This window comes from Prionailurus bengalensis, chromosome B2 (genome assembly GCF_016509475.1).
Source record: "Prionailurus bengalensis isolate Pbe53 chromosome B2, Fcat_Pben_1.1_paternal_pri, whole genome shotgun sequence".
In the NCBI taxonomy this organism is placed as follows: domain Eukaryota; kingdom Metazoa; phylum Chordata; class Mammalia; order Carnivora; family Felidae; genus Prionailurus; species Prionailurus bengalensis.
The window spans coordinates 44,955,485-44,981,531 of NC_057349.1; the positions used below are offsets into that span (position 1 = coordinate 44,955,485).

The 26,047-nt window shown below is 42.7% G+C and overlaps 1 protein-coding gene across 7 annotated transcripts; it reads left to right on the forward strand.

The window, feature by feature from the left end:
- Positions 1-1,209: 1,209 nt before the first annotated feature.
- ADGRF4 (adhesion G protein-coupled receptor F4) lies at positions 1,210-25,792 on the forward strand. 7 transcript variants are annotated; one of them, XM_043591615.1, is made up of 11 exons: positions 1,210-1,462; positions 2,359-2,648; positions 9,468-9,564; positions 10,735-10,789; positions 13,708-13,859; positions 14,622-14,873; positions 15,723-17,102; positions 19,259-19,331; positions 19,719-19,778; positions 20,811-20,867; positions 25,015-25,426. In XM_043591615.1, the coding sequence occupies exons 3-10, from the start codon at positions 9,490-9,492 to the stop codon at positions 20,840-20,842; spliced, it is 2,079 nt and encodes a 692-aa protein (XP_043447550.1). In that variant the 5' UTR covers positions 1,210-1,462; positions 2,359-2,648; positions 9,468-9,489; the 3' UTR covers positions 20,843-20,867; positions 25,015-25,426. The 7 variants fall into 7 exon arrangements, with proteins under 7 accessions (XP_043447550.1, XP_043447548.1, XP_043447549.1 ...); XM_043591613.1 differs by having other exon boundaries at positions 1,212-1,462; positions 9,468-9,576; positions 25,015-25,425; XM_043591614.1 differs by having other exon boundaries at positions 1,212-1,462; positions 2,359-2,398; positions 9,468-9,576; positions 25,015-25,425.
- Positions 25,793-26,047: the final 255 nt, after the last annotated feature.

A 26,047-nucleotide genomic window follows, 5' to 3' on the forward strand; every position in this document is an offset into this window, starting at 1 on the left:
TTCAACGTTTATTTATTTTTGGGACAGAGAGAGACAGAGCATGAACGGGGGAGGGGCAGAGAGAGAGGGAGACACAGAATCGGAAACAGGCTCCAGGCTCCGAGCCATCAGCCCAGAGCCCGACGCGGGGCTCGAACTCCCGGACCGCGAGATCGTGACCTGGCTGAAGTCGGACGCTTAACCGACTGCGCCACCCAGGCGCCCCTCCCCCATAATATTTAAAAGCAGGTTCGCATTAGATTTCCTGGCTGAGAGGGTATGTAAATAGAAGGCACTAGAATTGGGATGTGTGGGTTTTGGTGGTGAAGAAAAGCCAAATTGTCTATCCTGTCGGAAGTCAAACCATGTGACGTTTCCTTCAAGTGGAGACTGTACCTTCTGTGTCTGAATTTCCCTTGGCCGTGGCCCGAGGCTCAGTAACAACTGTTGGCCGGTTATTAAAAAAGTAAAACAGGGGCGCCTGGGTGTCTCAGTCGGTTAAACGTCCGACTTCGCCTCAGGTCATGATCTCGCAGTCCGTGAGTTCGAGCCCCGCGTCGGGCTCTGTGCTGACCGCTCAGAGCCTGGAGCCTGTTTCAGATTCTGTGTCTCCCTCTCCCTCTGCCCCTCCCCTGTTCATGCTCTGTCTCTCTCTGTCTCAAAAATAAATAAACATTAAAAAAAAAGTTAAAAAAAAAGGAAAACAGGGGCGCCTGGGTGGCTCAGTTGGTTAAGCGTCTGACTTTGGCCCAGGTCTGATCTCACCGTTTGTGAGTTTGAGCCCCACATCAGGCTCTGTGCCTTTGGATTCTTTGGATTCTGTGTCTCCCTCTCTCTCTGACCCTCCCCCACTCGCACTCTGTGTCTTTCTCTCTCTCAAAAGTAAATAAACATTTAAAAAATAAATAAGTCAAACAAAAATCTCTTTGGCGTAAGGTAGGGATTAGATCATGATTTACCCATCCATTTCCTAGCCAGTTTCCCCCCACGTTCACCATCAATACAGACAAAAATGTGATAGCCTTCTAGAATCATCTACAAGAGTGGCACAACTTCGCCTTCTGTCCCCTGTGTTCTAATTACACCAGTGCAGTAGATGCAACACAGCCTCATGTGATCATCCGAGATAAAGATGAGGCATTAAAGCACAAACAAGTGACTCATTTTAATGGATTTGCTTCAGACGAGAGAAACCTGTAATTTCTCTTAGGCGTGCTTGATGCACCCATTGTGGAGTGAATCACATACTTACACAAGCCTTGAAACCCCGGGCGGTTTTACTTCTCAGATAGGCTTCTCACAACAGGTGGCTGGTTTGCACCGGGGCCTCTTGGATTTCCCTTTCAAAAATGGAGAAGAGAGATCACAGCCACTGAAGGGGGGACCATGAGAGGTGCAAAGGCAGGCACGCATGATGGTGGGGCACAGCGGTGGGGAACTCAGTGCCGACTTCCCTGCTGGGCTGCTAGATTTCCTGGATGCGGTGAGTACACATGTCACAACAAAATCTTTCTCCTACCGAAGACCGGATTGTTTTGGCATGTATTCCGGGATGGGGAAAATGTGTGATTTATGGTGGTATTGTCTGGAATGCTTGATTGCTGCAGGAAACTTCCCTAACATTATTTACAAGTTGGCTAGCTCAAGGTTAAAGTATTTCCTAGATCTCTTTTGTGTTTGTTTTTCTTTCAAAAGGCATTTGTCAGGGTCCAGTTGCTCACTCCTAGGAGTGAAAATGCAAAGCACCAGGCGATTAGACTCTCTGTTCTCTGATTGTCCCTTGCTGGATAAAGTGGATGAGCAAACCAGCTTTCGATTGCCTTCCTTTAGGCTCATTGTAAAGTGTGTGTGTGTGTGTGTGTGTGTGTAAATAAATATATAATTAAGCATTCTTTAGTAGTTTTTCCTTTTAATGGGGCTGATAAAGCTGTCTTTATACCAACTTAAGACATTTCCTTGAGTTACTGCTGAAACCTCTTTGCAAAGGCACCTACCCTTGTTTTGAGTGGTCTGTAGTACCTTTGATGACCTATCTTCCTTATATTCTGAGGACAAGTGTGGCCTTTCAAGTGTGCGTCCTAAGGTGCTATTTTGTGTGTGTTGCAGTACTCCAGCAAACTTTCTTCCTGGAACAGAGCAATTGCCCCGTCTGTCAATTACTTTAAAATCATATAAATCTCAAGATAGTTGGCCAGATGCTAGATCCCTTCCGGACTCTGAAATCAAGTGATTCTTGAAACTTAACAGCATTTGAATCCAGACTGCAACTCTCAGAAAAGATACTGGGCTACAAAGAGATGGGCTGGAAGCCATCTAAAATAGGCGGGGATAAGATGCTTCTGATTCTAATAGATCTTTTGTATCTTTCTTTCCTCCAAGGCTCCTTATGAAACAGCTCCTCCATGGCAAGGGACAGCTGGTAAGAGTGACTGAATCCATCTGATGGCTGAGATCAAGAACGCACAAACAACTTGTTAGCCATCTGACTATATAACCAGAGTTCTAATTACACCAGCGCAGTAGATGGGATGCACGGTTATGAAATTCAGCTGAGGGGAACAAAACACACACACCCCAACATGTGGGTCAGCAGATTCTAAGGTCCTAACCCTCAGTTAACCTTTCTGAACTGGTTCTTCCCATCAAAGGGATTGGCCAAGGAGTGTGAGGTGAGTTGCTGCCTGGAAGGTTAGCCAACAAGTGGGTAGGCCCTCCCTCTCACCTTGGGGTGAAGTTCACGGAGGGGAACCCGTTGGGAAAGGGTCCACTTCGTTTGCAAACATTCCCACCCAGCTCATCTTAGGGTGTTCTGTGTGGAGGGGTTTGAGAGATCACGGCTTTCAGCACGTTCCTTCCTGGCTGACTGTGGTTACCATTCCCAGGCTGTGCCTTCTTAATTTGCTTTGAGAGTCCTGATGCTAGCCCTCGCACGGCGTGTCCAGGCAGGTGTGGGGTGCCTCCGTTTCATGAGTCATTCCCCACAACCCACCCCATGCTAGCGCATATCGGAAACAAGCCCTAGGACCCAGGCAGACTAATTGTATTATTTAATTCCAAGTCATTCAGAAACTCAGCTCTTAGGACAAGGGAGGTGGCACAGATAGGAGACGGTGTTTCGGAACAGCTGGGGTCCCCTAGGTCTGTTCAAGAAAATGTTTTGTGAGTTCTGACTGTGGAGACTGGGCAGAAAGGATGGCTGCCTGCCACGCCTGTGGCAGACATCACTAATCTGGCAGGACGTTGTTCTTTGCTGCACCTGGATGGGACCTCACCATCCTGTGTCGCATAAGGTTCCAGGTAGTATAACAAAGAGGTAGGCTGGGAGCATTTCTTTCTTTTTTTTTTTTTTAATTAAAAAAGTTTTTTTAATGCGTATTCATTTTTGAGAGAGAGAGAGAGCGAGCATGAGCAAGGAGGGGCAGAGAGAGAGGGAGACACAGAATCTGATGCAGGCTCCAGGCTCTGTGCTGTCTGCATAGAGCCTGAGGCGGGGCTCGAACCCATGAACCGCAAGATCATGACCTGAACCGAAGTTAGATGCTTAACCGACTCAGCCACCCAGGCACCCCTGGCAGCATTTCTACTTAAATCACCAGGTTTCAAAAGCATCTAGAGTTGCAAATATGCTTATCTTCCCATCTAAGATAGAGAAGTTGCCTTGTGATTTTTAAACAAAAGCTTCAGAAATTGGCATCATTCTCTGCATGGGTCATTCACTGATCCATCCATTTATCCAACACATGTTTATTGGGTATCAATTATGCATCTCACAGTCCGCGGGGTGCTGGGGACAGAGAAGTTATCCTGTGTTCGCCTCCTGACTAATGACAACCTGATTTTTTGGTCCTAATCTGCCAAATGCAGGCTAACTTCTCTCAGGCTCTGGGGCTGGGACGACCGAGTGTTGTGCTCTGCTAACCCCATGTCATCAGGGCCTCGAGCTCACACAGTGGTGTGGGAGGCATCTATTGATGTGACTGAGCCACTGGGACTACTGGGTCTAGCTAGCTACATTGTCATCAGCCTCTGGGGCCAGCAAAGGCTATTCTCCCTCTCTCTCTTTGAAGTGATCACTCTGTTAGAGCAGAGAGTCTGGCTTCCATTCAGTGGCCTAGAATTGCTGTTTATTCTCAAGTGAAAGACAAAAGTGGATGGTAGCCGGTAATTCAAGCTTTTATAAGGATGCACAGGGAAAGAGAGGCAGGTTGGGGAAGCAGGGGGGAGGAATTTGGGATGCTACTTTTCTAGAACCTGAGAAGCTGCCAATGCAGGCTGCTTGTTGCTTCCACCTCTGAAATAGGTCATCTTTCAGGCACTTTGGGAACAAGATGCAGGCCTTGTTTCTTCCTAAGCATCAGATGACCCTTTATTTACCTAATTACCATGGAGGCCTCAGGTACAATTTCTGCATCTTGTTTTCTCCTCCTCTTTTTAATTATCCGTTTCTGAGTCTGCCTTCCCCTTCCTGTGATCATCCCCAACATCTGACTGCCACCCACCCCTTCTGTGCCTGCCTTTCCTCAGCTCTCCAGCCGGAGCATTATGTTTCAGGATAATTCTGACTCTTTTCACTGTTGAAGATGACCTCTCCACCGCCTCCTTCTTTCAGGATTCACTGAAGGCTAGGTCTGTTCCTCTCGGCTGCGCTGCTTTGGGTCACGGTGAATGACCTTCTATGAAGGTATTAGCATAGGGACTGGCCTGTGGTAGACGCCCAACAAATGCTCGTGGAGCCTGAGTCTGGGTGAATTAACGTGTTCCAAGATGACATATGGTCCTCGAACAATAGCCTTAAATTCCCCCAGAGCACTTTAGACGATAGCGTAAATTTGGTCCAATAGGGATGAAACAGGTCTTTTTGCCACAAGGATGCCCAGAAACCGTGTCATGCATATATGTATGTGTGAGGGGTTGGGGGTGCTGGTGCTGGCACGTTCTTCAAACCATTTGACCATGGAACCCCTTGGTGTTTTATGAGACTCGCGTTCCACAGAAACCCACTTCAGGACGCAGTATCCCAGCCAAACGCAATTGACACGAAACTCTGTAGTGTTTGCCTACTAGGAAGAAAACAGGCAGATTTCCTGAAATCACAGAACACTTAAGTCAGTGTATAAAAATGCCTTCAGCGTCAGGTTTTTCTTCCATTCTTTTAAAATTCAACTTTGGTGCCTGCTACGAACTTGGCAGGCAAGCGGGAGATGGTATGTGTCAACCCTAGGCATAAATATGCGTTGTTATAGCGCTATTCTGTCAGAGTTACTGCTCACTATTTTTATGTTCCCCCACCAGGGACTAGGATCTTGATGTAAATAGCCAGTGACAGATCTTCCCAACAAAGTGTTTTCCTGCCGCCATACCCAAGGGGTTTAAAGAGGCAGGGATTTTATGAAAACACACGATTTTGCCGTTAAACTGAACACACTAAAACCAGAAGTCAATAAATGGTATGGAGGTAATTTAAGCATACTGGAGATAGAATAACTCTGGATTCTCCAGGTAGGATAGGACCTGGCATTGACTCCAGGCTCTCTTCACTAGGAACTAGCAGACCCTTGGGCCAGGCAAGTTGTCCTTGAATAGATTCACACTGGAAAGCTGCCTCTTTCGGTACTGTCCGCGTTTTTGCTGATGTTCTTTTGGACAGTCCACTCGTGTCACATTTAATATTTAGATTTTGTGTCCTTGTTCTTTTCCTCATTCTTTCAAGAGGTCACTTATCACATGCAGACACTGTGCTGGGTATTGGAGAAGTACTTTTCATTTGCAGAAAATTTTTAGCTTGGCATTACACAAAACTCAAAGTTCACTTTAATTAAGTCTTTAGCAATGATGAATCTCAGAAAGTATGTTTTTTTCCATTTTGTCCTATGAAATATCAGCCTCGGATTATGAATTATTCTGGAAATGCTTCTTTTTATTTTTTAAGTCTCCATTTTCAGAGCCCTAAAGCTCTGGCTCATAGTGTTCCGTGCAGAATGCTCTGGATTTTGGCTTCGGCTATCCAAATTGTGATAGGATGGATCCCATTCCACTCTTTCTGGTGAGAAGAGAAACAATCCAGTTGGGGCTAACTTGAAAACATTTATCCATCTGACCCATCCCTGCCAATCAAAATGGACACAAATAAGAATGCAGTGACTCCTCTCGGGTAACGTTATTAAACATCCCCCCCTTCCCATTTGTCATAATTGAAGGAAATTTACCATACAATTATCAGACAGAATGGTAGATGGGTTGCGTACATCAGACTATAAGAATGTGGTTGATGGAATAGCAAGTTTATCAGCCAAAACTCTCCAAACAGCTAGTTGTGCTCAGTTCAAAGTTTATGCTTCTTATGGTCATGCTTGTGATTTCACACTGCATGTGGATTGTCTGCTAGTAATTTTTTTCTTAAAAAAATGAATGAATCATTATTTCATAATGTTCCACATAGAGCATAATGATCTACAGAAAAGGCCGTGACTATTGGATCCTTTCCTCTCTGAACACTTTTGGGAGCTGTGGACTTAGAAGTCCTAGCACTGGTTGGGAAAACAGTTTTGGAGTTCCCAAATCACATCACATCACATCACATCATTGTGCCAGATATCTGATTTTCTCCCAGCAAGATTAACTTTAAAGCAAACTTCTTATATTGAAAACCGTACACAGTAAAATCTTCTTCCTGAAGCCTTAGATAGCAGGTGTTCTTATTTATAAGTGGCCTCCTGTGGGCTTGCCTTCACCCATTTGGCTGTGCATTCCAAACCATGCTCTCCAGGTGGAAGAGAATTGCATTTACTCTCAGCATCAGTCCTATTATTTGACCCTGAATGCAGGTATCTTTTTTCCCTGATGAATGCATCTTGGGAAGGAGATTTCGACAGAGTTGTGAAAAATAGGAAAGAGAATAGACCAAAGGGACCACTTCAGTGGGAGAAGTGAACGATTTTCGATTTGATAATGAAAATGAATCTTTTAGTCTGTATTTCTGCTTCTAAGATTGTAGGTCACAATCCATTAGAGGGTTGTGGAGTCAATTTAGTGGGTGGCAACCAATCCCTGAAAGAATGTCAGGTAGAGTGGAATGCAAGATAAAAATCACAGACATAGCAGAGTATCTTGCTCATAGATGGGAAGGATAAGTAATTTTACATAAAAGTTTTTGAAATATAAAGGTTATGTATTTTTCAATTTTATGTAGGCATCTCTAATGTGTCTGTACACAATGAGTCATGATTTAAGATCTTTTTTTTTTATTGTGTCAGGATAAAAAAAATTTTGAAATCCACAAGTATATATGTGAAACATATGGGTACTTCTAAGACAACTTATTCTGGTTCTTCTGGTATTTCCTTTTGTGATGACAGTTAAAAATCTATCCTAAAAATATTAATATTGCAAATTGCTTAGTGTATTAATCCACCAATTTGCTGCATACAGGAGAACTTCTTTCAACCACTCCTGTAAGATCATGAATTCCACACACATATCCCAACAACTATGCAAATCCATTACCACACTTTGCCTGTCATTCTGCCATGTTTCCTTTCCCTTGCTCAGACTTGCTCTGCAAGATGACAGTAGAAGTCAAAATACTTTCCCTATATGTTCATTGGTTAGGAACTCAAAGAATTTTAAACTCCAAGATAATTTGGAAGCCTTCCTGTAAATGCCTGTGGCTCATCGTCTCATGCAAAGGCTCACTGGAGTCGTGAAAGTCCATCGTAGTCTTGACTCTACCTCGGAAGGGTTTGATCCCTGATCACTGAGTTTTGTTTTCTCCCTGGCTACAGATTGCCTGGTGGGGCTAGATGGATCAGAATTCGTTCATCTCCATTGGAGCATAAAGGGATTTACGTTTGCTGAGGCTCAGTTTCTGCCTCATGTGCAGCATGTAGATTCTCACTATTGCTCACTATTGCTTTGACGTGTCTGTATTCCCCACTGGACATCCTTAATGGAAATGACAGCAACCTTTATTTCCATACCCCAGAGGCTGGTACAGTGCCTGGCAAATAGGAGGCACTTGAAAAAGGGTCATTGGTAGAATAAAAATCACCCTACATTTTATGAAATGAGTGAGAAAGAAAATGGGATCCGTGAAGGTCAAATAGTTCATCAATAGCATAAATATGATAACAACTTAACTCGTGCTGACTCTAAGACCCATGGTATTTTCACTTTGCTGCATTTGTACTACCAGGAAAATCATTCTAGGGAACTTTGTTTCCAATAAATGGTCTTAGTTTCCACTAGCCTGTAAGTATGATGGCGATGATCATGATGGTGTCCATGAATTCCAACTATTGTAAAGATGCATTCTTGGAGATCTGTCTTTGCAAGGTGGAACTATCAAGAAAAAGGCTTCATCACAAGAAAAACATTTGTAACCATGTGTGGTGACAGATGTTAACTAGACTTACCTATCATGTCGCAAAAATACAAATATCAAATCATGATATGTTTCCATTAATGTAGTGTTACATGTCAATGATATGTTAAAAAAAAGAACAAACAGGCAAGAAGCAGACATAGCCAGAGAACAGAGAGTTATCTTCTAGTGCTTCTAGTTTCTCTGAGTAGTAGTTGATCTATCTATGAGAGAGTTTCCGTGCTTGCTCCAGTAGCAGACAATAGTGTATATTCATTTCATTTTAAGTTACTTGACTCCATATGCCTAGAGAGACAGTACACTGTAGAACAGTTGTTCTTCACGGAGGGTGATTTTCTCTCCCAGGGCACATTTGGAGACATCCGGAGACATTTTTGGCTGTTACTACTAAAGAGGAGGCTGCTCCTGGCATCTGGTGGGTAGAGGCCAGAGATGCTACTATATATCCTACAATTCACAGCACAGCCCCCCCAAAACAAAGAACTATCCAGCCTACAATGTCAATGGTACCATTGCCGAGAGACTCTGCTCTCCAGCTGCGCCCTCTGGGTTGAACTCTGGGCTCCAGCATTTTTTATCTGAATGAACTTGGCTCAGAGCTGCTCAACACTTTGTACCTTAGCTTCTCCACAGGTACAATGAAGACAGTAAAGGAAGCACTCAGAACAGTGACTAAGAAATAAAAGTTCTTGAGAAATGTTACTATCGCAGAAAATTATCAATTAAATGACCAGAAACGATGTCTTGGTGAACATGTTTCTTTCCTGGTGCTTCCATCATTCCCATGTATTATTTGTAGAAAAGTTAACATTTGAGAAAAAGTCTTTCTTTTTTTTCTTTTCTTCCTTTCTCTCTTTCTCTTTCTTTCCTTTCTTTCTTTCTTTCTTTCTTTCTTTCTTTCTTTCTTTCTTTCTTTCTTTCTTCTTTTCTTCCTTTTACATGTTAGCTAACTTGAAAGTAGATATTGGTGTTCTTTCTTAGAGCAGGACGTTTTGGTGTGCATATCTCAGAGTACCCTGTAGGGTCACCAAGTGTTTTGTTAGTCGGCTAAGTTTTGCATTGTTCAGCCTTATCACCTTCAGCTGGATCCACCTTCATTCTCCTGCAGGTGAAGATCCTAATGTGTGAAAATGAAGTCCCAGGAAATGATGCTTTGCTGTTTAATGTTATTCCTGGCCACGGAATGTTCTCACTATAGATCCAAGGTGCGCATCAAAGTAAGTTTGATCCATTCTTACGTGGTCCCATAGAGAAATCTGTCAGTTCTCCCAGATAGCTAAATTTATGATACAGGACGTGATTTTAAATAAATGTTCAAATGACTACAGTTTTAGTCTTGCTAATAGTTTTTTGTTTTTGTTTTTTGTTTTAAAGGGAACAAAGAAACGTTGAGAGGTGGCTGGGCCTTGCAACAGTATATTTGCAGGGTGTGACATGGAACTATAGGAGAGTAGGAAAATGACTTTTCAAGCCCCAGAGAATGTAGACAGGCAGCCATTGGGAGGAGGAAGTACCAGCCTGGCAGCTACTGATTCAGCTCCAGACCTTAACTTTCCTTCTCATTAGCTGCACAAGTTGCTTTCCTTCTCTGAGTCTTAATTTCCTTATCTGTAACCTACAGGGTATTTTTTTTTTCTTTTAGATAATGTTTATAGCCCTTTATAGCTACAAAAGAGTTTGTGATTTTATTATTGTCACCTACTGATTATTCCTAGCATCTGCTCATCTCTACCTTTCTGGGGGATATAATGGTATCTGGAGGGGCATATAAGCTCCATTTCATAGTTACAGTTAATACAGATGGAGACCAGCTTAGTGTTACAATTGCTACATCTGTGTTCTCCCTGGGTACTTCAACTTTCCAGGGGCCCCTGGGTGGCTCAGTCGGTTGAGCATTGGACTCTTGATTTCAGCTCAGGTCATGATCTCATGGTTTGTGAGATCAAGCCCTGCACTGGGCCTGTGCTGACAGTGCTAAGCCTGCTTGGGATTCTTTTTCTCTCCCTCTCTCTCTGCTGTTCCCCCATTTGCACTTTCTCTCTCTCTCAAAAGAAATAAACTAAAAAAAAAAAGAGTAATGTTCATTGTTTTTTTTTTTTTTAAAGCTTTCCAAAATATGGATTCAGTCCATTAACCTGACCTTCAGAGCCCAAGTGACCACTGGCAAGCTTCTAGGTCTCATCAGAAAATAGTTTGTGCTTTGTCTGTGCTCACCTCTATGCTTCCCTCTGCAAGTTCCCATGATGTCATACATGGATGCCAGTTTTCTGGCCTAGTCCTGAACACGTTTTTACTTCATATCCACATGGAGCCTCTATGTTGAGATGAGAGAGGAGAGTCTAGTAAGCGGACCTTTGGGAATTTATGTTTTACAGGATGGAGATAAACATCAACATCCTGAAGGGAAACTCAAGACTGGAATGATACAAGGTATGTGTCTACAGAACAGTCTTCTTCCATATGGAGACTGGACAGAGTAAAGGAAGACTTGGCTGTCGCCAAGCATGTCCCAGACCACGAGCTTTCAATTAGAATAACAGTCTCTCTCTCTGACCCTCCCCTGCTCATGCTCTGTCTTTCTTTGTCTCAAAAATAAATAAAACGTTAAAAAAATTAAAAAAAAAAAAGGGGGGCGACTGGGTGGCTCAGTTGGTTAAGCGGCCAACTTCGGCTCAGGTCATGATCTCGCGGTCCGTGAGTTCGAGCCCCACATCGGGCTCTGGGCTGACAGCTCAGAGCCTGGAGCCTGTTTCAGATTCTGTGTCTCCCTCCCTCTCTGACCCTCCCCTGCTCATGCTCTGTCTCTCTTTGTCTCAAAAATAAATAAAACGTTAAAAAAATTAAAAAAAAAAAAGGGGGCGACTGGGTGGCTCAGTTGGTTAAGCGGCCAACTTCGGCTCAGGTCATGATCTCGCGGTCCGTGAGTTCGAGCCCCACATCGGGCTCTGGGCTGACAGCTCAGAGCCTGGAGCCTGTTTCAGATTCTGTGTCTCCCTCTCTCTCCTACCCTCCCCTGCTCATGCTCTGTCTCTCTCTGTCTCAAAGATAAATAAAACGTTAAAAAAAAATTAGAATAACAGTCTCTAACAAGTTCTCATTGTTTACCAGTATTGATAGACTCACTGACAATTGTACATTATCTATGACATAGTCACTGATGCAATTCAGCAAATATTCACGTGTGTTCTAGAGGAGAAGGCAAGTGTTCACTTTAAAACCCTGAAGGGAAATGTGTTTGAACTAATGAGCTCACAAGGCAGAAGAGGGAACAGGACAGAATTCATTCCTTCCTACAAAGATATTTTCAGAATGCTTAAATGTATGTAACACTGGTTCTGAGAGGTCTATTGAAGTGATATAAGATAGGTATCATGTTGGTGAGACTGGTTGCTCTCAAGAAGTCAGAGATAAACTATGGAGATAATCATGCTATGATAGTGCAAACATGTGGTTCTCCCCCAAATAGTAGAGACACCTGGATTCTCCACAGACATGGCCAACTATATTTTTAGCCCAAACACATCTCTACATAGATGCAGAATGGAGAAAAGAGAGAGAAAGATAGGTAACCTTCATTGAGTATTTATGACAACAGCGTTCTAAGTGCTGGACAGGATGCTATTTCCTTCAATGTTTGTAACAAGACTGTGGCATTGCCTCCAATTGTCTGGATAAAGAAATTGAGAAGCACTCAGCTTAAATAACTTGCCAAACCAGAGGCAGTTGGGTAGATGGTAAAGAAAAATGCAAACTTACTTGTTTCCTTTCTCCATGAATGGAGTCAACCACGGAGCTGTCCCAGCCGCAAATATAGATGCATCCCTTGACTCACCGCCACTCACTACATCTTATTGATTTCAACACCTTACCAGCTCTCATTATGATCTACCTCTTTTCATTCCACTACCACTCTCCTAAGGCAATTCTTCCTGGGACTACTTCAACAACTTCATTCTTGGGCTCCCTGCCTCAAGTCAATCCACCTTACCCCAGGGCCAAATTAGGCCTGCCACCAAGTTTTAGAAATAAAGTTATATTGGAACACAGCCATGCCCATTCATTTTACGTATTGTCTTTGATTGCCTTCATGCCACAAAGGCAGAGTTAAGTAGTTTTGACGGAGACCACATGGCCTTCAAGGCTGGAAATATTTACTCTCTGGCCACAGTCGTCATTTAGCAATTAAAAATATGGACTGCCTCGTTAAGCTTTCGTGTCGGACAAACAATGAAGGATATTGCATGGGTCATGTGTATATTAAAAACTTATTCATTGTGTAACTGAATGCTTTCAGTGGATCCCTGTTGTTTGTGGATTCTGTATTTGCAAATTCTCTTGCTCATTGAAATTCATTTGTAACCCCCCAATCTCTACTCACCATGCTTTCTGGATCATTCACAGACAGAAAAAAAATAATTTGAGTTAGCTAAGGTGCAAGTTCCGAGTCAAACGAGGTGGCTCTCTGCCTTCTTGTTCCAGGTCTCCTACTCTAAACAAGTGTTCTTTTTGTGATGTACGTAGTGCCCTATGTTTTGCCTTTTGTGCTTTTTGTTGGTGATTTTTTTGGTGATTGGTGCAGTTTAAAATGGCTCCTGAGGGTAGTTCTGGTGTTCCTAAGAAGCCTGTCATGTGTCTTAAGGAGTAAATGCATGTGTTAGTTAAACTTTGTTCCTGTGCTGTTATGAGCGATGGTGCTATTGGCCATGAGTTCAATGCTAATGAATCAACAACATAAATAAGGTGTCTTTAAATAGAAACACACAAAACAAGCCCATATACTGACTGGTTGATGAAAAGGCTGTGAGGAGAAGCTCGTAAGAACCTGCCTTGATTTCCCCTCATTCGATGCTTGTGGCAGTAGAACATAATTACTGCAAATAATGAGAATCGAGTGTATCTGAAAAATAAAATCAATATTTAACTGGGCTTCCTGTATCTTATCTGGCAACTTTATCTGGCCCTTTACAGAAAATTTGGCTGCCTACACTATCTTTAATTATGTTTCAAAAGCGACTCCAGTCATGTTTTCTGGTAACCCCCATATTAGCACAGAATTTAAGGTCCTTCATGCCTTGACCTCTGCTTACTTCTCCCATCCTTATCTCTTGCTACACCCCGCTCAGATGCTCTGACCTAGCCTTTCTGTATGACCTGTGATCTCTACTTTCTATGTGCTGTTCTCTCTGCCTAGACATCAGCTTTGCAGTCCGCCTGGCAAGCCTTACTTGGTGCTGAGGACACTGTTCCGTGTCACCTCCTCTGAAAAGCAATCCCCCAATCGCTGGAATGTTAGCTGCCTCTGTCAGAGTGCAGAAATGCTGAGTAGCCCCCTCCCCTTTCCTTTTCAGAGAAATGCCGTGGACCTTGCCTCACTGCTTCCAACTGCAGCCAGCCTTGTGCTCAGCACTTTCGCGGAGAAATAGGATTTACATGTCATCAAAACAAGTGGCAAAAGTCAACTGAAACGTGTACAAGCTTATCTGTGGAAACATTCTTTAAGGTGATGCATTTGCATATTATTGGCTTCTGGGGCTCATAGCCCAGGATGTGGTAAAGGCATTCTTCATGTGTTCTGTTCAGCACGACAATAAATCTCACATCTGGACTCGGGAAAATGGTGCAGTGGGTGCAATTTGTCTCTTCTCCTTCCTTACCCAAACTCTCCGGTACTCTTCCCCCCCACCCCCACCCCCTTCTTCTCCCTCTCAGAATCTTTTCTAAAAATAAGATCTGAAACTCATTCACACAATGGTGAATGCTTACAGGTTAAAGAGTGAGCTCTAAATATGGATTTGTGCTTACTTTCTCCTAATTAGTGAACTCGAAACTTCTTGAAATGATACTTTAGCAATTCTTCGTTTGACCTGCCAACTTCCAAAAACCCATTCCCCACCCCACCCCTAAATTCCATGGGACCCCCTTTAAAAAAAAAATCAAAAAGGCAAATTTTGTTTTTAGAATCTCTCCACATGTCTGGAGAAAACTGTCTTGTTATCATACTGGAGTTAAAATCACTGTCCTGGAAGCAACAGGTCAGTATCCTGATCTCTGGGGCAATTTTGGTGGAACCTCTGGTCTGTGCGTGACTCCACCTTCCTCTCGGTCTTTTCTGGCATCCCAATGACTTTTTAGGACCACTTGCTTCTCTGTTTTCCCCATGTGGCTTATTGTGCCTTTAGCTCCTTTACTCTGATATATGTTAGGTTCTTAATCACATTTGAACAAAGCAACTTTGTTTTTTTATTTTTTTTTTTAAAAACAGGACTTCAATAGTGCATTACGCCTTTCCGTAGCCGCAGCATCTGTCCCTCTGTATGTTCTTGACTTCCGAGCTCCAGAGCCCCTGGAGAGTGTAGCCCAAGGAATCCGCAGGAACTGTCCAGTTGATTACGCCTGCATAATTGATGTTGTGAAATCGTCAGAAGCCACGTCTGGAAACATTGCATTTATAGTGGAGTTATTAAGAAATATTTCTACGGATTTGTCTGACAATGTTACCCCAGAGAAGATGAAGGTATTCTTTGTTCGTTTCATAGAAAAAACTGACAGTCTTCTTCTTCTTCTTCTTTTTTTAAAACAAATCTTGCATTTGAACAGTTTCAAGTGTACTCTTCAGGGTACAAGGTATGACAACTACGGCAACCATAACAATGATGGGCATTTTATTTCAGCCTGGTGTATCAATTCACTCTAGTTTATGGAAGTGTTCGAGAAGTTAGCACATTTTTAATACATGTTTTTGTACAGACTATTTTCAAGGGAATGTCACAAAAGGATGGCTGTGAACAAGACTGTGTCCACTCTAGTGTTGCCCAAATTTCATTCTGGAGAACATAATTATTTCGAGAAATGTTAACGGAGATTTCTGTACATAACACATGTAGGAATTCTGGGTTAAACAAAGTTAAGCAGGTTTCCTTATGGCGGGACTTTTTAGAACCTTTTATATGTTAACGAAGTTTGGCCCTCTTTCTAAGAGTAGGGGATATCGGGATGTGGCACACAGTATTTCTGAAATGTAGGTTTTTATAGAATCTATTCCCAATTCCCTCCATTAAACAATCATTGCTATCTCACGGGAATCTTGGGTTATAGGGACTGCAGTTTACAAATGCTGCACCAGGGCACATAATAAAGCAAGTAAACTATACCTGTGACTTTTATTTGAGTTTAATTATTGTTTCACTTTTTTGCCTTCTCTGAAGGCTTATTAGCATGAAATTCTAATAAACGGGGAATTGGAAGAAAATTTTGTTAAATAAGATCAGATCGTTTGATCTTCACAAGTTTCAGATTTTAGAAATTGACTTTCTACAATAATGTGTAAATCCTTAGTGTAAATTTCCACTTTTGTCCATGGCAGAGTTATAGTGAAGTGGCCAACCACATCCTCGATACAGCAGCCATTTCAAATTGGGCTTTCATTCCAGACAAAAATACCAGCTCGGATTTTTTGCAGTCAATGAATCTGTTTGCAAGGCAACTCCACATCCACGAGGATTCTGAGAACATTGCAGATGAACTCTTCATTCAGACAAAGGGGTTTCACATCAACAATGATACCTCAGAGAAAAAGTTCAACTTCTCCACGAGCATGAACAATGTGACAGAGGGTATCATAGGAATGGTAGAAATTCCCAGGCAAGAGCTGTGGAAGTTGCCACCAAATGCATCCCAAGCCATTAGCATAGCTTTTCCCACCTTGGGGGCCATACTGAGAGAAGTCCACCTGCCGAATGTGAGTCTTCCTAGACCTGTAAATGGTCTCGTCCTTTCAGTGATTTTACCAGAAAGATTGAAGCAAGTCTTACTCACCTTCGAGAAGATCAATAAATCCCAGAATGCCCGGGCCCAGTGTGTTGGCTGGCACTCCAGGAAAAGGAGGTGGGACGAAAATGTGTGTGAAACCACGCTGGAGATCATGAACAAAGTAAAATGCCAGTGTAACTACACTGGCATGGTGATGTCCTTTTCCATTCTGATGTCCCCCAAATCTGTTGACAGCAAAGTCCTGGACTACATCACCTGCATTGGGCTCAGCATCTCCATCTTTAGCTTGATTCTTTGCCTGATCATTGAAGCCGCTGTGTGGTCCCGGGTGGTTGTGACAGAGATATCCTACATGCGTCACGTGTGCATCGTCAACATAGCCGTGTCGCTCCTGATTGCTAACGTGTGGTTCATCATAAACTCTAACTTTCACAAAAAGGCCCAGGACTCCAACTGGTGTGTTGCACTGACATTTTTCAGCCACCTTTTCTACCTCTCTCTGTTTTTCTGGATGTTCTTCAAAGCACTGCTTATCGTCTATGGGATATTGGTTGTTTTCCGTAGGATGATGAAGTCCCGCATGATGGCCATCGGCTTTGCCATTGGCTACGGGTGCCCGTTGGTCATTGCTGGCACCACAGTTGCTATCACAGTCCCGGAGAAAGGCTACATGAGACCCGACGCCTGCTGGCTTAACTGGGACAACACCAAAGCCCTTTTGGCATTTGCCATCCCAGCCTTGGTCATTGTGGCCGTGAACCTTGTGGTGGTTTTGGTTGTTGCTGTCAACACTCAGAGGCCCTCTATTGGCAGTTCCAAGGCTCAGGATCTGGCCATAATTATGAGGATCAGCAAAAATGTTGCCATCCTTACCCCATTGCTGGGACTGACCTGGGGTTTTGGAATAGCCACACTTATAGAAGGCACTTCCTTGATATTCCATATAATCTTTGCCCTGCTCAATGCTTTCCAGGTAAGTTCCAAGAGGGAGACTTATTTTTACTAATTATTATTATTAATTGTCTTACTCATAAGATATTTTTATTTCATAATTTCTTATTCTGGCTATACAACAAACTATGACCATGATTTAAAAATATAGAATACAAAATGTTCTTTTTAACTCTTTCCATGTCTTAGTGACATTTGGCTGTGGCCTCCCTTACCTTATTGGTTGTCAAGTTGGATTTAGCTGATCAGGCTGGTTAGGTGGGCATCTCCTTCCTTCCGTCCTCCCTGATCCCTCCTAACGTTTCAATGTCAGAAGAAGGTTACCTTCATTTATCAAAGACTTGTCTTTGGCCAAAGATGTGTGAGTCTACACTCACATATAATGCCTCAAAACAAGCACAGTTTTTTTATCCTTTCTAAAGGAGTTTAGGGATTCAGTGAAACAGTCATTTTCCATACTATGGAGAGAGAACCCTTGCCATTCTCTTTGAATGTTAACCAGGGAGGAGCTCTTACACCTCTTCCCTGCTTTCGCTGTGAAATAAATGTAGGCTGTGATTCCCTGAAATGGATCTTGCACATGTTGCCTGACCTTAGAGATGTCACTTTTCTCTGGGCCTCGGCCTTCTCCTTAGTAAGATAAAGATATGAATCTAAAATCCTCTATATTGTCTTTATCTTGCCTTAACCACACTTGGTTTGGCAAAATGATCCCTCTAAAAATTGTTGTACTCTATGTGACTACTGTGCATGTACTTTTGGGAAGCCGTCGCTAGCCAGACCACTTTTTATGCCTACGAATAATAGCAAATTGGGCAAGTTCATATCCTTAGTTAGGCTTTTAATCAGGGCTTGGCCAACTACGGCCTGCTGCCTGGTTTTGTAAGTAGTATTACTGGAATAGAGCCATACTCATTTGTTTGCATTTTGCCTATGGCTGCTTTTGAGCTACGATGGCAGAGTTGGCTAGCTGTAACAGAAACTGTAGAGCTCAAAATATGCATTACCTGGTTTTTCACAGAAAAAAAATTTCCAACCGCTGCTTTAAATATATAAATATAACTGCTTAGTAAAGCAACAATGTATTCCTATAGCATGTCCCCATTACCCTATTTTAAAACGTTATATAAAACAGAAAGTAGGCTTTTAAGAAATGCCAGCTCAGATCAGTTATATATCTTCCTCATACGTTCTTCAATAACTGTGGAGAACATTCCACTCTTTCCCTTGCATGGCTTTTAAGGAGAAACCTTTGACTTATGGGGTTTTTTTGTTTTTTGTTTCTTCATCTTCTTTTTTTTAATCAAAAGCTCTTGGACTCATGTAAATCTCTCCAACTCTTGAAGTTACTTTGGTGACTGATGATCTCGTTTTATTTTATTTTATTTTATTTTTTACTTTGCAACTTAATTAAACCCTGAAAGTTTTATTCTGTTTCTTTTTCAAAAGAAAAACACTGAAAAACTTTTAGGTAAATACACTCCAACTTTTCTTAGCAAGCTTTTCCTGTGACTCACATTTAAAAATTTCAGTCTTCTGAGTAGTGTTTCTTTGCCATGAAACTATCCTCAGAAACCCAGGCTCCTTCCACTCTCATGGAAGGATGCAGAATTTTCTGAAAGTTCAACTTCCACCATTTAGAAAGATTGACTATCTATTATTATGACTTCATAGGAAACCAAAGAATTTAAACTTGAACAGACCCTGGCATTTTATAGTTCTGTAATTTTCTTTCTTTTATATATAAACTTATTCCACCAGCTCAGAGGCCCTGCTATTTCTTGGCTTTTAATTCCAACTGAAAGTAAACTATAATACAGGTTTCATTTCTCAGACACCTTCCATGATTGTCACTGTGAACTACAAGATTCCATGTCATGTTGTGTCATGTTGCTGTTATTATGAGTAAGATCAGCTACTTAAGGTTTGGAAAGTAAACAGATACAATAATGTAGAAAATACTCTCTTCCATCTGTAGCCACTCAATAAATATCAATAACTCTCATGCACAGACGTGAAGGTGATCCTTTTTTTTGAGGTACAATCACAGAGAATACTTGCCAATGCATTTTTATCTGCATCAATAGAAGCTGAAGTTTCTAGTACCCAATAACTGTCCTTGAAGATATCTAGAAGAGTGATATTAAAATAACAGTTGGGATATTGTCTGCCTCACAGTCCCTCATACTTCGGTTGAATTTTGCCACAGGGATTCTTCATCTTGCTGTTTGGAACCATCATGGACCACAAGGTAATTTGAATTTGTTTCACTCACTGTAAACATTTTCACATGGCTCAGGTAGCAGGGGGATGAAGCAGCTTTGAGAAGAAAGCCTGGTTCCTGGGTGTGAATTTTATGGGGGTGCTTCAGGCATCAGCTTAGAGGAGGAAAACAGAGAACTATACTCCTTCCTTTCCTGCATTTAATCAAGTCAACAGGAGGTTGTGTATGAGTGTATCTAGAAGAATAAAAACCATAACCAGAATTTTAACTTTAATCGTAAATCCAATTATAACGACACCTCAGCTTTTATTGGCTAAGCATAGTGCTTCTGACGTTGCTTCTGCCAGGGTTATTGGTCTCGAAGTTCTGGGTTTTGGGGATGTTGTCGTTTCTTCACTGTCCTTGCTTCTTCAGATAAGAGATGCTTTGCGGATGAGGATGTCTTCACTGAAGGGGAGATCAAGGGCGGTAGAGGTAAGCCCTTCCTCTCAGTCTCAATACTTAAGGGTCAGTGTCCTCAGCAGAGTCATGAAGAGACAAATATTGTAGCTTAGTATTCAGGATTTGTTAGCAAAGAGAATTATTAGGACATGCATTCAATCATTCATTTCTTCACTTGACAAATTTGGAGTATCCTGCTAAAGCTTCAGGTCAGTAGAAAATCCCTCTCAAGAGAATTTTCCACCTTGGATGTATTTCAACTTGACATCTGGACCGTTGAGATGGGACAACATGAAACCAGGATCGTAGACTCATAAAACACTAGAGCTGGGAAATGAGAGATGAGTTAGAAATGAGACTCTAGTCCAACCTAGTCATTTCATAGGTAAGGAAACCAGGACCCAGTGTACTTATGAGATTTGCCTGAAGTGTCCCAGAGAATCATGGGAGTTAGCGTGCTCCTTTCTCAAGACTCTTCAGTAAGCCACATTCTTGGGCTGAAGTACATGTATATTGATCTTGAAGATGACTTTTGACCAAGCTGTCTGTCTTGTAAGGTACCAACTAAAATTACCATCATTGTTATATTAGTTAGAAAGAAGCCATTTACTCCACCAACAGTTTCTTAATAAGAGCTACTTTCTTAATAAACAAACAAAAAATTTTCTGCACACATTGAGAGTCAGCATTTACAGTCAGCTACTACTGAGTGTGACTTTTGGTACCATAGTCCATCAATTCTAAGATAGGCATTTTCTTCACCTTTTAACAATTCTAAAATTGGACTGTGTCTTACAATCAGTGGCATGCCATGATTTAATTGGTAAGATTTTTTTTTCCTTCCTTTTTCTTAGTGGAATAAAAAAATAATGATGTGGCTTACAATGTTAGGTTCAGTGAAATATGATAATTTAATTCTGTGTAGCTGTGTCAGTTTGGGTACTTCTTTTCATGTTTCCATTTTTACATATTTATATCTCTAGACAAGCATATACATAAATATGAATACATTTTGTCAATGCCCTTATTCACTGACATCAGTGTTCCCTTTTCCCTCCCATTTAGAATGCATCATTAAGCCCAACCAATGGATCTAAATTAATGAATCGGTGAAAATGACAGGTGAGTATTAAAAACTCAAGGAGAAGCTTTGCTTGCAAGTTGTGACAAACTCCTTAATGCTCCTTGTGAGCACACTATTGCCTATGATGTGATGCAGGAGTGAGGTGGGGAGGGAACAGGAGGATATATCTTTCAGAGATTAAAAACTTCTTCATTGCTCACCGCATAAATGAAAACATGCACATATTTAAAACCTATGTCATCTCAGTTTACATGACCATATCGTTTTTTTTTTTTTAAGTTTTAATTTAAATTTCAGTTAGTTAACATGGGGCACCTGGGTGGCTCAGTCAGTTAAGCATCTGACTTCGGCTCACGTTATGATCTTGCGGTTCACGAGTTCAAGCTTCACATCAGGCCATCGGGCTCTGTGCTGACAGCTCAGAGCCTGGAGCCTGCTTCAAATTCTGTGTCTCTCTTTCTGCCCCTCTCCCACTCATGCTCTCTCTCTCTCTTTCTCAAAATAAATAAACGTTAAAAAAATTAAAATAAATTCTAGTTAGTTAACATAGAGTGTAATATTGGTTTCAGGTGTACAATACAATGATTCAACACTTCCTTACAACACCCAGTGTCGTCACAAGTGCACTCCTTAATCCCCATTGCCTATTTAGCCAATCCCTCCACCCACCGTCCCTCTGGTAACCCTCATTTTGTTCTCTCTAATAAAGAGTCTGTTTCTTGGTTTGCTTCCCTCTCTCTTTCTCCCATTTGCTCATTTGTTTTGTTTCTTAAATTCCACATATGAGTGAAATCATATGGTGTTTGTCTCTCTCTGACTTACTTTGCTTAGCATAATGTTCTCTAGCTCCATCCACGTCATTGCAAATGGCAAAATTTCACTCCTCTTTTATGACTGAGTAATCCATTATCTATCTATCTATCTGTCTATCTGACTTCTTTTTCATCCATTCATCAGACAATGGACACTTGAGCTATTTCTGTAATTTGGCTGTTGTAGATAATGCTGCTGTAAACATTGGGGTGCATGTATCACTTTGAGCTACTATTTTTGTATTCTTATATGACCAAATCTTAGGAATCCTTTTCTTTCCTCAGTGAGAGGATGATATCATCGCATCTGTACTGATGTAGCATACACCCTTACTGTCTATGGCACTCAACACACCCTCATTTCATCTTGTCAGTGAGTGGTGACACTTAGAATAACCTCATTGTTTAGAAGGAAGACTTAATTGATTGAGATCACAAAGCAACAAGCCTGTCTCTCCCTAATGAAGTTGGAGCCCAAAATCATCCCTAAGGGGGTGTGGGTAGAACTGTAGCAAGTTAGCTGTCTAACAGCCAACCTATAAGACATATTTCTCCACAGGTGAAATGGAAGGAAAACAAATATTAGGCATCCATGAAGGGCAATTAGTCGCAGCATGGCAGCCAGAAGCCTGAGAGGTAGTGGCGGGTGTGGGCAGGGGTGATCAATCTTGGTAAGGTCTTCACGGCCCTTGTACATGGATATAGATGAGTCTCAGATTTTTTTTTTAAACACCATCTGGCGGCAGGCACATCTCCTTCTACATTTCATTCTCTGTCTGAGTCACAGCCAACTATTGAACAACGGGGCAAAGCAAAGAGTTGAAACAACCGCATGGCATCAAAGACATTCTAAGTTGGTGGGATCATGAAGGGACCTGCTGTGTTACAGGTCCCGCAAACCCACGTTGTGCTGCTGTGTGACATTGGTGCACGGTCCTGGGAGAGGGTGGGAGAGAAAGAGGGCTTTGTCATATACGTTGACAGGCATGTGTGGGGGGCCAGGAAAACACCACCATACTATTCTTTTAAAAAAAATTTTTTTTTCATGTTTATTTATTTTTGAGACAGAGAGAGACAGAGCATGAACAGGGGAGGGACAGAGAGAGAGGGAGACACAGAATCTGAAACGGGCTTCAGGCTCTGAGCTGTCAGCACAGAGCCTGACGTGGGGCTCGAACGTGATCATGGACCGTGAGATCATGACCTGAGCCGAAGTCAGAAACTTAACCGACTGAGTCACCCAGGTGCCCCCATACTATTCTTAATTAATCTTCCTCACATTTGGGCTTTTGTATTAGAACTTTAAAGGGGGGGAAGGAGAGATATTGTAGAGTTTTAAAAAAGTTAACTCTCCCACCTCTGCCCATTTCCTAGTCTAAAGAGTTCCTCCATAGTGGAACATGACTATAACATTCTTGATTAGTCACTAATCAAGAGGTGATTCAGATGACCTGTAAAGGCTGACCTTTCCATCAAGGTCCCAGTTTGACCTGTTTTCTGAAGTTCATTAGATATCTCAAGGGGAGGAGGCTCTGCCTCCTGGGGGGTACTAAATCTAACCATCCTAGAGAAGACAGGCATGGTTGAAGTCTAATCTCTAGCCAGTTGGGCATACCTGGTTGGCTGTAGTAAAAACTGGAGAAAACCAGTAGAATCCAGGATCTGGGCTGCACGACTTCCTGGAATCGGAGAGGTGCATAAAGCTTCCACTGGTACTTGGGGAAAGTGTAGGAAGGAGATGGGAATGCACTAACAGCTCCCCAAAGAAATCCTCATTTGATTCTTCAACACATGATTCTTCAACTTCTGTTATTTAAAAATATTTTTTTTAATGCTTCTTTAGTTTTGAGAGAGAGAAAGCGGGGAAGGGGCAGAGAGAGAGAGAGACGAAGACCCAGAATCTGAAGCAGGCTCCAGGCTCTGAGCTGTCCGCACAGAGCCTGACAGGGGCTCGAACTCATGAGCTGTGACATCATGAGCTGAGTCGAAGTCGGGTGCTTAACCGAGCCACGCAGGCTCCCCCTTCAACTTCTGTTTTTGAACCTGTGAGGTGGGGAATGAACCGAGGATCGCATTCTTTCAGTGTGTCCTCCACAGGTGGCTCTGTGCCTATTGAATTTTGTCAGGAATTGGAGCTGTGCCTTTTAGATCTGGATGGATGTGAAACCAGAAAGATCAGGAACAGCAGCTGTCACTGGGGCAGGCCATCTTAGGGGCCTAACAAGTTAGAGGTCAGGGACAGGAAATTTACAGCAAGCGAATGGAAACCCAGCAGAACCAGGGAGTTCTGTCAGCAGACAGAGGGCCTGCAGCCACGGGTTAAGGGCAGAGTTACAGCTCAGCAACGCAGGGTGTTTGGTAAGTGCAAGTCAGGTCGCAGCCCAAGGCAGGGCCCAATCACAAGGAGAAGAGTAGTATTTCTGGCCTTGATCAGAACACAAAATCAAAGGGTGATGCAGTCTGAGGAGATGGGCAGGATTTCATTGTTGAGAAAGGGGGCCGGAAGTCATAATGGGACTTGCAAAGATTGGAGACCCTGAGCCTGGGGGGCAGTTCTTCATATCCCAGTGACCTCAGGTTTGATTGCTCTTGGAAATAAGGTCCAGAAAGTTTTGTCAGGAGGTCTTGAGGTCAGGGAAGGTGTGGAGGTGTGGAGGTGTGGAGACCTGGCAGTTTGCTTCAGGTATAGATTCTAATTGGAGAAATCCCCTCCTGGAGGCTGAGGAGGGAGGGAGAAGACGGTCTTACCGTGAAGCCAGCTGCACAGCGCCCTCTGCTGTTCATAGGAAAGGCGGGCCTTTGCTACAACCCAAATGGAGCCTGTTTTTACCCAGTGTTATTCCAGGGTCACCAGGAAGTCTCTTCGGTTCCTGTAAAATCTCTTCCACATATTTGTTTATGCCTGAATTCACCTCAAAGGATGCAGAACTCTTCATTCCGCAGTGGGAAATGAGACTGACTGAACAAATACCTGGAGGAAAGCAACAGTGTTTTCTGTGTTAAGTTGTCCATTCAGAGTAGCAGCCATTCCAGAGACCAAGCTTAGATAGCTGGAGAGGAAGAAAGGGCACCGAGCCCCAAGTTTAGGGCTAAGGGAGCAGCACGGAGAAGACAGAGGGTGCAGAAAAAATGAAGCTTGGTGGGGGTGGGGGGTAGGGGGGGGGAACAGCCTCCCTACTGTGTGACTTTGAGGAGATTGTCCGGGCCTCGGTGCATATCCTCCTCTGTAAAATGAGGCTAACACATACCTCCCAGGATGGTTTCAGGACTCAATGAGCTAACATATTAAGGACTCAGAATAACTCCTGATTCGAATGAGCAGTAATTGCCTGTTGTTCTTCCTGTTAACACGAGTTTTGACCGTTTTGCCTAGGCCGCTCCATTCCTCATGGACGTTCCCTGTCTTGGACTGAGAGTTGAGGTCTGGGAGAGGGAGACTGGAATGCAGGGACAACCCGTGCTTCCCCGGAAGACTTTCTCTTCTTGCCAGGCATGACAGTTAAGCTGTCAGGGCGAAAATGTTTGCTGAGGAAAAAGAATACCGTTTGGTGACGGGGCTTCAAGGAGGTAGGACCACTGACTCTGCCCATGACTTTCAAGAGCCCGGCTTCTTGATCAGCCTTGGCAAGATTAAGTCAAAGAGCCATTTTCTGACCTGCTGGACACGCCTGGGGCTCTACTGGACATTGTGTGCTTTCACTCCCAAGGCCTGCTCTGTGGCTCCATAGGCCCTGTCATTGTCACTCTGGAGGGATCCTGGGCACTTTGGGGGACGGGAGTTAGATCCAGTTTCAGGGGTAGGGGGTGGGCATGGGTGTTGGGGGTGGGGTGGCAGCAGAAATACTGAAGTACTTTGGAAACAGTTAAGTTATGGCAGGTTTCCTAAAGATAGGCAACAGAGGCAAAATAAAAGGTCTTTTAAACGTGCTTATTATTTTAGTCTATTTTAGGCCTTGAATAAAATAGTTTAACTGCTAGGGTTTTAGTTTCCTCATTTGTGAAACTTAAAAAATATTCTTGTAGGTATTGTTATTTGCGTGTGTGTATGTGTGTGTGTGTGTGTGTGTGTGTGTGTGTGTATTTAAACCCCTATACACAAAACAGATTCTGGTTGTTACTTTACAAATAAAAATAAAAACATTTACTTTTCACAGCTGGCTCATGTGTGAGTTCACTCAAGGTAGATGGCCCCAGTGTACCACAACATTCTTGGGTATCAGCCCTTTTATCAGTCGACCTCAGCCCTTTGATCAGACACACAGGAGACCCCGGAATGTAATCCTACCATATGCTTACAAGGTGATAACCCGGGAAAACTTGGCAAACAGCATTACTGTTTTTCAGACATGCTCAGTGATATTTTTATCGCCAATTTTGGTTTTAAACAGTCAACTAGTCAATAGGTC